The sequence below is a fragment of the Geotrypetes seraphini genome, chromosome 6 (assembly GCF_902459505.1).
Source record: "Geotrypetes seraphini chromosome 6, aGeoSer1.1, whole genome shotgun sequence".
Lineage (NCBI taxonomy): Eukaryota > Metazoa > Chordata > Amphibia > Gymnophiona > Dermophiidae > Geotrypetes > Geotrypetes seraphini.
The window spans coordinates 248,656,574-248,669,470 of NC_047089.1; the positions used below are offsets into that span (position 1 = coordinate 248,656,574).

At 41.6% G+C, this 12,897-nt stretch overlaps 1 protein-coding gene across 4 annotated transcripts in view; it reads left to right on the forward strand.

The window, feature by feature from the left end:
• The window catches only part of USP9X (ubiquitin specific peptidase 9 X-linked), a 589,740-nt gene that overhangs the window by 284,409 nt on the left and 292,434 nt on the right, over positions 1-12,897 (forward strand). For all 4 annotated transcript variants that reach the window (XM_033949377.1, XM_033949378.1, XM_033949379.1 and 1 more), the window contains 2 exons: positions 8,546-8,641; positions 9,069-9,280. In XM_033949377.1, the coding sequence (XP_033805268.1) occupies positions 8,546-8,641; positions 9,069-9,280 (308 nt within the window). The remainder of the gene's footprint in view (positions 1-8,545; positions 8,642-9,068; positions 9,281-12,897) is intronic.

The following is a 12,897-nucleotide window of genomic DNA, read 5'->3' on the forward strand; positions in this document are numbered from 1 at the left end:
ACTAAAAATGAAACAATCAATACGACGTCTAGAAAGGATCTGGAACAAAACAGGTGAAACATCTGATAGGAACAATTGGAGATCAAACATAAAGGAATACAAACAACTGATAAAAGAAAAAAGGAAAACTTTCTACTCATCCAAAATATACATATCCAACACAAGTTCAAAAGGAGTCAACACTCATGAAATGTTCAATCTAGTTAAAAATTTATTCGACACCACACGCCACAGTCAATCCACGCACGACACAAAACTTCCATCAGCAGACGACCTAGCACAATACTTTGATTCAAAAATTGCGAACCTAAAGAACAACTGCCCAGCAAACAACACAGATGAGCAGCAAATAGCCAACACACATGTAAATGAAATACCAGCGGACATGTTTTGGAACTCCTTCCAGGACCTAGAATGGAACAACTTCTTAAAACTCTACAACAAATACACTAAATCAAACTGCATCCTAGACCCCTGTCCCCCCAACATAATGAAAGCAGCCCCATTAGACTTTAAAATAACACTATTGACTCACATGTCCAATAACTTCAAAAACGGAAAATTCCTATCAAAAAATGGTCACATTATAATCACCCCAATTCCAAAAAATCATAAACTACCCCTAACATCAGCAACCAACTATAGACCGGTAGCATCCATCCCATTTTTCGTAAAAATAATGGAAGGCTTGGTACAAACCCAATTGATGAACTACCTAGATCAGTTCTCACTACTAAATGAAACCCAGTCTGGCTTCAGACCTTTGTTTAGTACTGAGATGGTGATTGCAGCGATCCTAGAATACCTACGTAACTTATTCAGCAAGGGCCATAAAGCCTTAGTCATGCAATTTGACATGAGCTCAGACTTCGACTTGGTGGATCACGAAAAGTTACTACAATGCCTAGACGCAATCGGCATTGGAGGCGAGGTGCTGGACTGGTTCCGAGGATTCCTTACAACCCGCACCTATCAAGTTTGCTTCAATTGCAATCTCTCTAAAATCTGGACAAACCCATCAGGCGTGCCACAGGGGTCCCCACTATCCCCACTACTCTTCAACGTTTATATAGCTTCACTAGGTACGCAGCTGACCCAGCGAGGCATAAAAGTATTTAGTTATGCAGATGACTTCACAATCATTATCCCGTTTATTTCATCTCCCTCTGAAATCACCCCAACAGCAACTGAAGCGCTAAACACGGAACAATGGACCTCAGAGTTCAAACTGAAGCTCAATCCGGATAAAACTAAACTCTTTATAGCCTCGCCACACGCACATAAAACGACAAAATCACTACACATAAACAATCTCAACTACCCCATTCAACCAACGATGAAGATCCTAGGAGTAGTACTAGACCAAGGTCTAACCATGAAAGACCATATAGACTCCCTAATCAAAAAAGAGTTTTTCACTCTCTGGAAACTTAGGTCCATCAAGGCGTACTTCCACACTTCAGCTTTCAGAATTTTAGTACAATCCCTAATACTAAGCCATCTGGATTACTGCAACATCACCCATCTGACAATCACCCAGAAGCAAATGCATAGACTACAACTGATACAAAATACAGCAGTCAGGATGATTTTCGGGCTGAAGAAGTCCGACCACATAACCCCTTCCTACAAACTCCTACACTGGCTGCCGATGGGGGCACGTACGAAGTTCAAGCTAGGATGTCTCTGCTTCAAGGTATTAAATGGACTAGCCCCCAAATACATTACAGACCTCTTCTCATTCCCAACCAACAGACATGAAAGAAAAACACACCTGAAATTTGCCTCCCCTCCGGCCAGAGGGTGCAAATATAAGAAATACCATCAACAACTGCTATCGTACCAAGCAGCCACATGGGGTAAAGAATTAGAAAAACTAATTGCACACACAAACAACTATGGAGAATTTAGGAAACACCTAAAAACCTACCTGTTCTTAAAATACCTAGATAACGAACCAGGACATCAACCCTTGTAACACCATCACAAACCTGATCTTGTAAACTGCTACCCCTAATCACCAACTACGATCACTCCATTTAATATTTCTACTTCTCTGTAAGCAGCATGACACTTCTTGGCCTTGCAGCCCACAAACTGTCGTTACTACTATTAATGTTGATACTATCAGATGTACACAGCAATACTCCTTAATTCGTTGTATGTACAGCTTCTATTTATTGTATTTACAGTTTCCCTTTATTGTTAACCGCCTGGAAGTCGCAAGATTGTTGGCGGTATATAAGAATAAAGTTATTATTATTATTATTATTGCCCTAGGGGGTGTCAAACATAAATCACATAAGGGGCCGAAATCTAAAACACAGGCTAAGTAGAAGTATAGGGATTCTACCTCTCCAACCTCTCTTTTAGGTCCTAGTTCATGGTCCTAGTTCACGCTTGCTGTCTAACACTAGCTCTGACAGGATATACATTTCAAATACAACATATTGTAATCACAAAATAGAAACTAAATTATTTTTCTACCTTTTAATTGGTCATTTTGCTTTTTAATGATCTTGGTCCCAGTTTCTCTTTCTGCTTTTTGTCTGTCTTCTACTAATTTTCTTTCATTTTTCTCCTCTTCTCTCTTGTTCCATTCCCTCCTTTTTTTTCCCCTATTCTGCTTTCTTAACTTTTTCTTTTCTTTTTTGCCTCTGTCCACTCAAATCTTGCACTCTTTCTCACCCTTCTTTTTAAATTTTCAGCTACCTCTCAATTCTCCATCTCCTCTCAGTCCCTAGTTCTCCCATTTCCCATCTCACTCTTTTCCCAGCCTCCTATTTCCTTCTATCTACTCCCCATTACCACATCTCTCCTCTTCTTTCCCTTTGGTCCAACATTTCTCTATTTTCTATTGTTGTTCTGCCCTCCCCCCCTTGATGCTGAACAATGAGATGGAAGGAAAAAAAAAGATTCTGCATCTCTCACTCTCCCTTCCATCCCCAGGCATAACATTTCTCCCTCCCATCCCCAGATCCAACTTCTCTCCCTTTCTCTTCCCAGCTGCCCCCCCCCCCCCATCCCATCTCTCCCCCTGCCGGCCTGCCTTCACCCCCCAGGTCCACCATTTCTCCCTTCAAGCATTTCTTTCCCTCTTCCTCCACACCACCCCAGGTCCAACCTGTCTCCCTTCATCTATCTCTCTCTCTCTACAGCCCAGCATGTCTTCCCTCCTGCGCTGGTCCCTCTCTCCTCACAGTCCAGTATGTGTGTTCTCTTTGCGCCAGTCTGATGTCACCATCAAGCTGAAAAATATGCCGGCTTCGGCAGTGATTCAGCCGCGGTTCCCCTTCCTGCTTTCCATCTGCTGTGGTCTTTCTCCAATGAAGCGCAACTTCCTGTTTCTGCCCGGGTGAACCACGGCAGATGGAAAGCAGGAAGGGGAGCCACAGACAAAATTGCTGTTGAGGGCCGGCAGATTTTTCAGCATGATTGTGACATCGGAATGGCACGGGAGAGAAGACATGCTGAGCTGTGAGAAGGAGAAGTTCAGGAGCACTTCCACAAGCCACATAAAATGGCCAGGCGAGCCGGATTTGGCCCTCAGGACTTGTGTTTGACACATGTGCCCTAGAGGAACCAGAAGGCTTTGATCTTATGGCATGACTTTTGAGTGCATGGTGCTAGCACACAAAGGATATTCAGACAGAGTGATGTCCACCCTTCTAAGATGTAGAAAGAAAGTGAATCTAGCCGTATATGCAAAAGCCTAGAAGTGTTTCCAAGCCTGTCATGCTCAGAGAAGTGAGAACCTGAACTCGGCTCCAATATCGGTGGTGCTTGCCTTCCTGCAGAAAGAACTGGAAAAGGGCCTAGCGATTGGGTCCCTGAAAGTCCAGATTGTGGGGCTCGTGTTTTGGGTCTAAGGTTAATAAGAGCACTGTAGCCGCACATCCAGATGTGATTAGGATTTTGAAGGGCGCTTTGTACCTATGTCCTCCTGTACGATGGCCTTTTCCAGCATGGAGTCTTAATCTGGTCCTATGGTGCTAGCTAGAGCACCCTATGAAGAGCAAATTTCACTGTGAAAACGGTGTTTTTGGTGGCAATCACTTCAGCTTGAAGGGTTTCAGAATTGCAGGCAGTGTCATGAAGACATCCCTTTCTCAGATTCTGGCATAGTGCTGCTTACGGTGCCATCTTTCTTACTGAAAGTTGTCTCTAGCTTTTAGATCAATCAGGAAGTGTGGTTTCCTGCCTTCAGGTTCATGAAAGTGTGATACTGAAATTATTGGATATGTTGCTGCAGTATTTGGAGATTACGAACAAATTTCGACTGTCGGATCATCTTTGTACTGGCCTGTGCTGCCTGTAAAGACTGACCAGCCTCGAAAATGACCATTTCAAGATAGATCCGTATGGCCATTTCTTCAGTCTGTATCGGAAGTGGAAAGCAACCACCTATATCCGTAAAGGCAGAATCTTCAGTGGTGTCCCTAGAAGAAATTTGTAGAGCGGCCACATGTGCCTCTCTCCATACATTCACAAAGTTTTACAGGGTAGACGTAACGGCTAAAATGGACTCTGTATTCAGATCATCTTTATTGTTATAAGGCTCATCTATTGTGCCCTAGACTCTGGGAACTGCTTTGATACATCCTGAAGGTTCAGGAATAATGTTTGTCGCACTAGAAGGAAAGATTAGGTTCTTACTTTGGTAATCTTCTTTGTAGTAAACACATTTCTGAAGCCTGCCATGTCAAGTGTTCCTTTGCCTGCTTACTGCTTCAAACATGCCGGGGAATCTGGACATTTTATTTCTTTCCCTAATCCAGCATTGAAAAAGATAGAAAATGCGAATACTGCTTTAAATAATCTAGGGGGTATCTGACGAATCTCCCACATTCTTAGTGCAGGATGCACTCTAATAACATAGTAACATAGTAGATGACGGCAGATAAAGACCCGAATGGTCCATCCAGTCTGCCCAACCTGATTCAATTTAAAAGATTTTTTTATTTTATTTTATTTTTTTTAATTTTTCTTCTTAGCTATTTCTGGGCAAGAATCCAAAGCTTTACCCGGTACTGTGCTTGGGTTCCAACTGCCAAAATCTCTGTTAAGACTTACTCCAGCCCATCTACACCCTCCCAGCCATTGAAGCCCTCCCCTGCCCATCCTCCACCAAACGGCCATACACCGACACAGACCGTGCAAGTCTGCCCAGTAACTGGCCTAGTTCAATATTTAATATTATTTTCTGATTCTAAATCTTCTCTGTTCATCCCACGCTTCTTTGAACTCAGTCACAGTTTTACTCTCCACCACCTCTCTCGGGAGCGCATTCCAGGCATCCACTACCCTCTCCGTAAAGTAGAATTTCCTAACATTGCCCCTGAATCTACCACCCCACAACCTCAAATTATGTCCTCTGGTTTTACCATTTTCCTTTCTCTGGAAAAGATTTTGTTCTACGTTAATACCCTTCAAGTATTTGAACGTCTGAATCATATCTCCCCTGTCTCTCCTTTCCTCTAGGGTATACATATTCAGGGCTTCCAGTCTCTCCTCGTACGTCTTCTGGTGCAAGCCTCCTATCATTTTCATTGCCCTCCTCTGGACCGCCTCAAGTCTTCTTACGTCTTTCGCCAGACATGGTCTCCAAAACTGAACACAATACTCCAAGTGGGGCCTCACCAATGACCTGTACAGGGGCATCAACACCTTCTTCCTTCTACTGACTACGCCTCTCTTTATACAGCCCAGCATCCTTCTGGCAGCAGCCACTGCCTTGTCACACTGTTTTTTCGCCTTTAGATCTTCGGACACTATCACCCCAAGGTCCCTCTCCCCGTCCGTGCATATCAGCTTCTCTTCTCCCAGCATATACGGTTCCTTCCTATTATTAATCCCCAAATGCATTACTCTGCATTTCTTTGCATTGAATTTTAGTTGCCAGGCATTAGACCATTCCTCTAACTTTTGCAGATCCTTTTTCATATTTTCCACTCCCTCTTCGATGTCTACTCTGTTACATATCTTGGTATCATCTGCAAAAAGGCACACTTTTCCTTCTAACCCTTCAGCAATGTCACTCACAAACATATTGAACAGGATTGGCCCCAGCACCGAACCCTGAGGGACTTCACTAGTCACCTTTCCTTCCTTCGAGCGACTTCCATTAACCACCACTCTCTGGCGTCTGTCCGACAGCCAGTTTCTGACCCAGTTCACCACTTTGGGTCCTAACTTCAGGCCTTCAAGTTTGTTCAACAGCCTCCTATGAGGAACTGTATCAAAGGCTTTGCTGAAATCCAAGTAAATTACATCTAGCATATGTCCTCGATCCAGCTCTCTGGTCACCCAATCAAAAAATTCAATCAGGTTCGTTTGGCACGATTTACCTTTTGTAAAGCCATGTTGCCTCGGATCCTGTAACCCATTAGATTCAAGGAAGTACACTATCCTTTCTTTCAGCAACTCTTCCATTATTTTTCCAACAACTAAAGTGAGGCTCACCGGCCTGTAGTTTCCTGCTTCATCCCTGTGACCACTTTTATGAATAGGGACCACGTCCGCTCTCCTCCAATCCCCAGGAATCACTCCCATCTCCAGAGATTTGTTGAACAAATCTTTAATAGGACTCGCCAGAACCTCTCTGAGCTACCTTAGTATCCTGGGATGGTTCCCGTCTAGTCCCATCGCTTTGTCCACCTTCAGTTTTTCAAGTTGCTCATAAACACCCTCCTCCGTGAACGGCGCAGAATCTACTCCATTTTCTCGTGTAACTTTGCCAGACAATCTCGGTCCTTCTCCAAGATTTTCTACTGTGAACACAGAACAGAAGTATTTGTTTAGCACATTTGCTTTCTCCTCATCACTCTCCACATATTTGTTCCCAGCATCTTTTAGCCTAGCAATTCCATTTTTTATCTTCCTCCTTTCACTAATATATCTGAAAAAATTTTTATCTCCCTTTTTTACATTTTTAGCCATTTGTTCTTCCGCCTGTGCCTTCGCCAAACATATCTCTCTCTTGGCTTCTTTCAGTTGCACCCTGTAGTCCTTTCTGCTCTCCTCTTCTTGGGTTTTTTTTATATTTCATGAACGCCAACTCTTTCGCCTTTATTTTCTCAGCCACTAGGTTGGAGAACCATATCGGCTTCCTTTTTCTCTTGTTTTTATTGATTTTCTTCACATAAAGGTCCGTAGCCATTTTTATCGCTCCTTTCAGCTTAGACCACTGTCTTTCCACTTCTCTTATGTCCTCCCATCCTAACTGCTCTTTCTTCAGGTACTTTCCCATTGCATTAAAGTTTGTACGTTTGAAATCTAGGACTTTAAGTATCGTGTGGCCGCTCTCCACTTTAGCCGTTATATCAAACCAAACCGTTTGATGATCGCTACTACCCAGGTGAGCACCCACTCGAACATTAGAGATACTCTCTCCTTTTGTGAGGACCAGATCCAATATCTCTTTTTCCCTTGTTGGTTCCGTCACCATTTGTCTGAGCAGAGCCTCTTGAAAGGCATCCACAATCTCCCTACTTCTTTCCGATTCCGCAGACGGAACATTCCAGTCCGCAACCGGCAGGTTGAAATCTCCCAACAGCAGAACCTCCTCTTTCCTTCCAAACTTTTGGATATCCACAATCAGATCCTTATCAATTTGCTGCGATTGAGTCGGAGGTCTGTAGACTACACCCACATAGATAGAAGTTCCATCTTCTCTTTTCAGAGCAATCCATATCGCTTCTTCCTCTCCCCAGGTCCCTTGCATTTCGGTCGCTTGGATATTGATCTTTACATAGAGAGCTACTCCTCCACCTTTATGACCATCTCTGTCCTTCCTAAAAAGACTATATCCCGGTATGTTTGCATCCCATCCATGTGATTCACTGAACCATGTCTCTGTGATAGCAACAATATCTAGATCTGCCTCTAACATCAGGGCTTGCAGATCATGAACTTTGTTGCTTAGACTGCGGGCATTTGTGGTCATCGCTTTCCAGCTATTTTTCAGCGATAATCTCCTTTTTCGTATGGATTTTTGTGTCGTTTCACTTTCCGTTGCAATACTAAGAAATGAGTTGCTGATAATAGGTGACTTATTTGTTTTCACCTTATGTATTGCAAATGGTTGGTTGTTTCATCTGTGGGACGTTAATGATATGAGCACAACAGACATGTTTCTCAGGAAGTGTTCCCATACCCCCTCCATGTTCTGTTTTTTCTCGAGGGCTGATACAGTTCACAAAAAACAAGGAAAACAACCCCATATAAATTATACCAGAACAAGAAAACAAGTGGGGAAGGGACTGTACACATCAGCCTTAGAAACAAAGTTTATTAAATGACTATACATTAAAACATATCTCATGTAGAAACAGAGTACATTTCCTTTGTTGCTGGATCCTAGGGTTGACCATCTGCTTTGGTATGAGCTGAGGAATTGGAAGACAGCCCAGAGAGATGGGAGGCAGAACAAAAGAATGCTAATGAATTGTCACGGGAATAGATTGACTACCTGAAGGTTCAAGAATAATGTCTTCTAGAAGGATTACCGAGGTAAGAAACTAATCTTTTTTCTTTTCTGTTGTAGGTTGTGATTCAAGGAAGTGATGATATTGCCAGCAGGGCCATTGATCTTCTCAAAGAAATTTACACAAATCTTGGACCAAGATTACAGGTCAATCAGGTAAAAGAAAAAAAGTTGGATGTTGTTCTAACACATAGGCCGCCCTCTCTGCCAAGTCTGCAACAGCAAATACACCAAAGCTTGCCTTTTTAAAAAATGGTTTGCCTTACTCTGTTTATGCTCATTTCTGGCTTCAGCTCTGGTATTGAGTAATTCATTAAAATGGATAAAAATATTCTATTTTTGATCTGTTACAAGGTATTCATGAAGCTGTCAATTCCACCTTTACCTTATACAGTACATTTTTAAACATTTCAAAAAAGAGAGCAAAAGAATAGTAGTTGTGTCTTAAATGTTGTTGATCTTTATTAAAGCTAAAGGAATTTTATACTATCCTTTCTGTCCCAAAAAATATTTTGAATGCTGCTGCATGATCTGGTTACATGGTAACTAGAAAAGTTGATTCAAGATTTTACCTTTTGTATAGGTAGAGATCCATGAAGACTTCATTCAGTCTTGCTTTGATCGTTTGAAGGCCTCCTATGACACACTATGTGTGTTGGATGGTGATAAAGACAGTATTAATTGTGCAAGGCAAGAAGCAATACGAATGGTGCGGGTGTTGACTGTGTTACGAGAATACATAACAGAATGTGACAGTGATTATCATGAAGAGCGAACAATTCTACCTATGTCCAGGTTTGTAAAAACAAAAATATTAAAGTTTACTTTGATCAGGAAGGAGTCTAATATTGTGCTTCCAGCTACCACTATTAAGTAGTATCACATAGGAAGAGTATGTTTCCACATAATATTGTGATTTTGTAATCATGGACTCAAAAGCCTGTCTCTGTGATTAGATATCAGCTAATAGACTAGGTCATAGTCAAAAGATGATTTTCCAGCCGGTCTGTTTATAGCTATTGTTACAACTCAAGCTTTTCTTTTGCAGCATTTTTGTCATCAAATAACTTTTCTACTTTTCTTCCCTTACCAGTTCAGCATATCTTGGATCCCACTGGATTCCAGGAATTTCACTATTCATCCTTTCAACAGAGCTTCCATTACTTCTATTTCATTCACCAAAGTGAGGTTTATAGTTTCACACTTCTATGTCACCACTTTTGTGAAAAAGAATCACATCCACTCTTCTCCATTGCTGTGGAACCTCTTTTATCTCCAAGGATCTGTTAAATCTCTAAGAGGACCCACCAGAACATTCAACACCCTTTTAACATACTTTGCTACAAGAGCCTGGAATGCCCTTCCAACATCCAGAACAGAACCGAACAACCTGACCTTCAAGAAAAAACTGAAAATACCTATTTGATAAATTCCTTTCATCTCAGTAACTCTGCTCTCTCTCCATGACAATGTAACAGTCCTCCTCAATGTGATGTAACTACTTCCCCTCTTGCAGCAATGCAACCTTCCTCTATAATGTTTTGCAACATTTTCTCCTATTATAACAGTGTAACTTTCCTCTACGACATGATGTAACCTTTTCCCCATGATGTTGCATGGGCCTCTTATCTTGTAAATCACCTTAAAACCTGACCTGAATAAGTGCGATTAAGAAATCCTGATTAGATTAGAACCTCTCGCAGCTCCTTTAGGATTCTGTGATGGACACATCTGCCCATTTTCAGTTGTTCATAAACATGTTCTGTGAACGATGTGATAACTAACCCCTTTCCCATATATTTATCTTTGTCAACTAACTGAGGTTTCTAGAGGATTTTCTTCCGTGAACAGAAATATTTGATTGTTGCAGTTGTCCAGGTCTCTTTGCATCTGGGTGGGTAAAACCGACATTCCAGCCATCATGCTGTGGCTTTCTTCAGGGTGTACTGCAGACCCCACAGCATGATGGTTGAAATGTCAGTTCTACATACTCAGATGCAGTGAGACCTGAACAACTGCAGTATTCATGACACCAACCGTAGAAGCCTATGAGAACAGAAAACAGAAGTATTTACATAGAAACATGATGGCAGATAAAGTCCAAATGGCCCATTTTGTCTGCCCATCCACAGTAACCATTATTTCGTTCTCGCTCAGAGAGATCCCAGACCCTCTTGAATTCAGACAGTCTCTGTTTCTACCGCCTCTTCCAGGAGACTGTTCACGCATCTACCACCCTTTCTGTAAAAAAGTATTTCCTCAGATTACTCTGGAGCCTACCACCTGTTAACTTCATCCTATGCCCTCTCATTGCAGAGTTTTCTTTCAAATGAAAGAGACTCGACTTATGCACATTTATATTATGTAGGTATTTAAATGATCTTTCCCTCTCATGCCTTTCCTCCAAAGTATACAGTTTGAGATCTTTAAGTCTGTCCCCATACGCCTTATCACGAAGACCACACACCATTTTAATAGCCTTTCAATAGCAATAGTTACCGGAGCCTCGAAATCTTTCTGTGTCTCCAGGACCATACTCGCTATTTGCTGTACTACACGTTCACAATCTTTATACTCGGCATCTAAGGGAGCCCCAGGATCCTCAAATTAGTTCGGCGACTCCGGTTCTCCAAGTCTTCCAGCTTATCTAAAATAGTGGCTTGCTGCAGTTGTAAGTCTTTGCAGCGCACATCAAAATGTCCCAACACCTCCTGCTGTGCATCAACAGGAGCTTGTGATAGGCCAGAGCACACTACAGGGTTTCAAGGAAGGTTTAGATAGGTTTCTAAAGGATGAGGGTTTGAGGGTTACAGATAGATGTAGAGGTAGGTTACAGAAATGGTCAGGAACCACTTCACAGGTCACAGACCTGATGGGCCTCTGCGGGAGCGGACCGCTGGGCGTGATGGACCTCTGGTCTGACCCAGTGGTGGCAACTTCTTATGTTCTTATGTGTTCCCACGTCACTTACCCGGGTGCCTATCTCAGTAATTTTGCCTCGCAATTCAGTCGCTAAGGTGGTAAAATCGCCCCTCATTTCTTTCATCTCCCGGCGAATTTCAACGCATAGCTCTAACCTCTGTCAGGGGATCAGTACTTCCTGACTGAATGTACTCTTCGAGATCTCCGCCGTAGTAATCTTAGGCGTGGGTTCAGGTGTTGAGGCAGGGACTTGTAGTGGAGCAGGCCCTGGAGGTTCGAGGGCAAAATCGCGCAACATTTTACACGGCTGGTGAGTCATCAGGCCCGCAATCACAGAAAGCTCCCCTTATCCTAGCCAAAAATGTTCAGAATAGGCACTTTGACACAAGAAGGGACGAATCCAGCTTAAAAATTACATGGAGGACATGCGGAGCTAAATGTTCAAACGTCCATCTTAGATGGTGACGTCACTTGCTCCCTCTCAGGGTAATTTCAATCCTTAGTCAAATCCAAATTTTTTGACCACAAAATGGAACATGAGAATTTCAAAAAATCAATTTCATCACTGTGTTTAGATCTTGTTTGAAGACAAAGGATAGCAAAAGTGTTGCTTGATCGGATACCTCTGATAATGAATCCTCCAAAATAGACTATATATCTTTTTTTTTTTTAATCTTTATTCATTTTATTTTCAACATCAAGTGTACAAAAATTTCAACAATAAAATATCACATCACATGAATATTTCAATAATTATTAAAATGAGCTTTATCCCCCCTCCCACCTATTTCATTTTATATCCCATATGTTAAAATATACAATAATAATATCCAATTTTTAATATTAAAGTATCCTAACCCCCCCTTTCTTCCATTAATATCCCATAAGGAAAAGAAACAAGAAATCATTAATCATTATAATATCTTATTAATATCCCCCACACATCCTTAAACTTATTAAAATAACCATTTTGTACTGCAAGCAATCTTTCCATTTTATATAAATGGCATACGGAATTCCACCAGAAACTATAATTTAATCTAGAACAATTCTTCCAATTATACGTTATCTGTTGGATAGCCACTCCCGTAAGGATCATCAAAAGCTTATTGTTAGCAGCAGAAATTTGACACTTAGCCCTCATACTCATTCCAAATAAAACCGTATCATAAGATAGTGCCACATGATTTTCCATCATAAGATTAACTTGGTCCCAAATTGAATACCAAAAGGCCTTAATGAATGGACAATGAAATAATAGATGATCTAAAGTTCCAATTTCTATATGACAAAATGCCAACATCTATTAGACTTAGAGCAATCCAATTTTTGTAAACGAACAGGGGTCCAGAATGCTCTATGCAACAGGAAAAACCATGTTTGCCTCATAGATGTAGACACTGTACATTTCATTCTCCAAGACCAAATACGTGGCCATTGAGACGCATTAATCTGATGCTTAATCTCAATGCTCCAAATATCCCTAATTC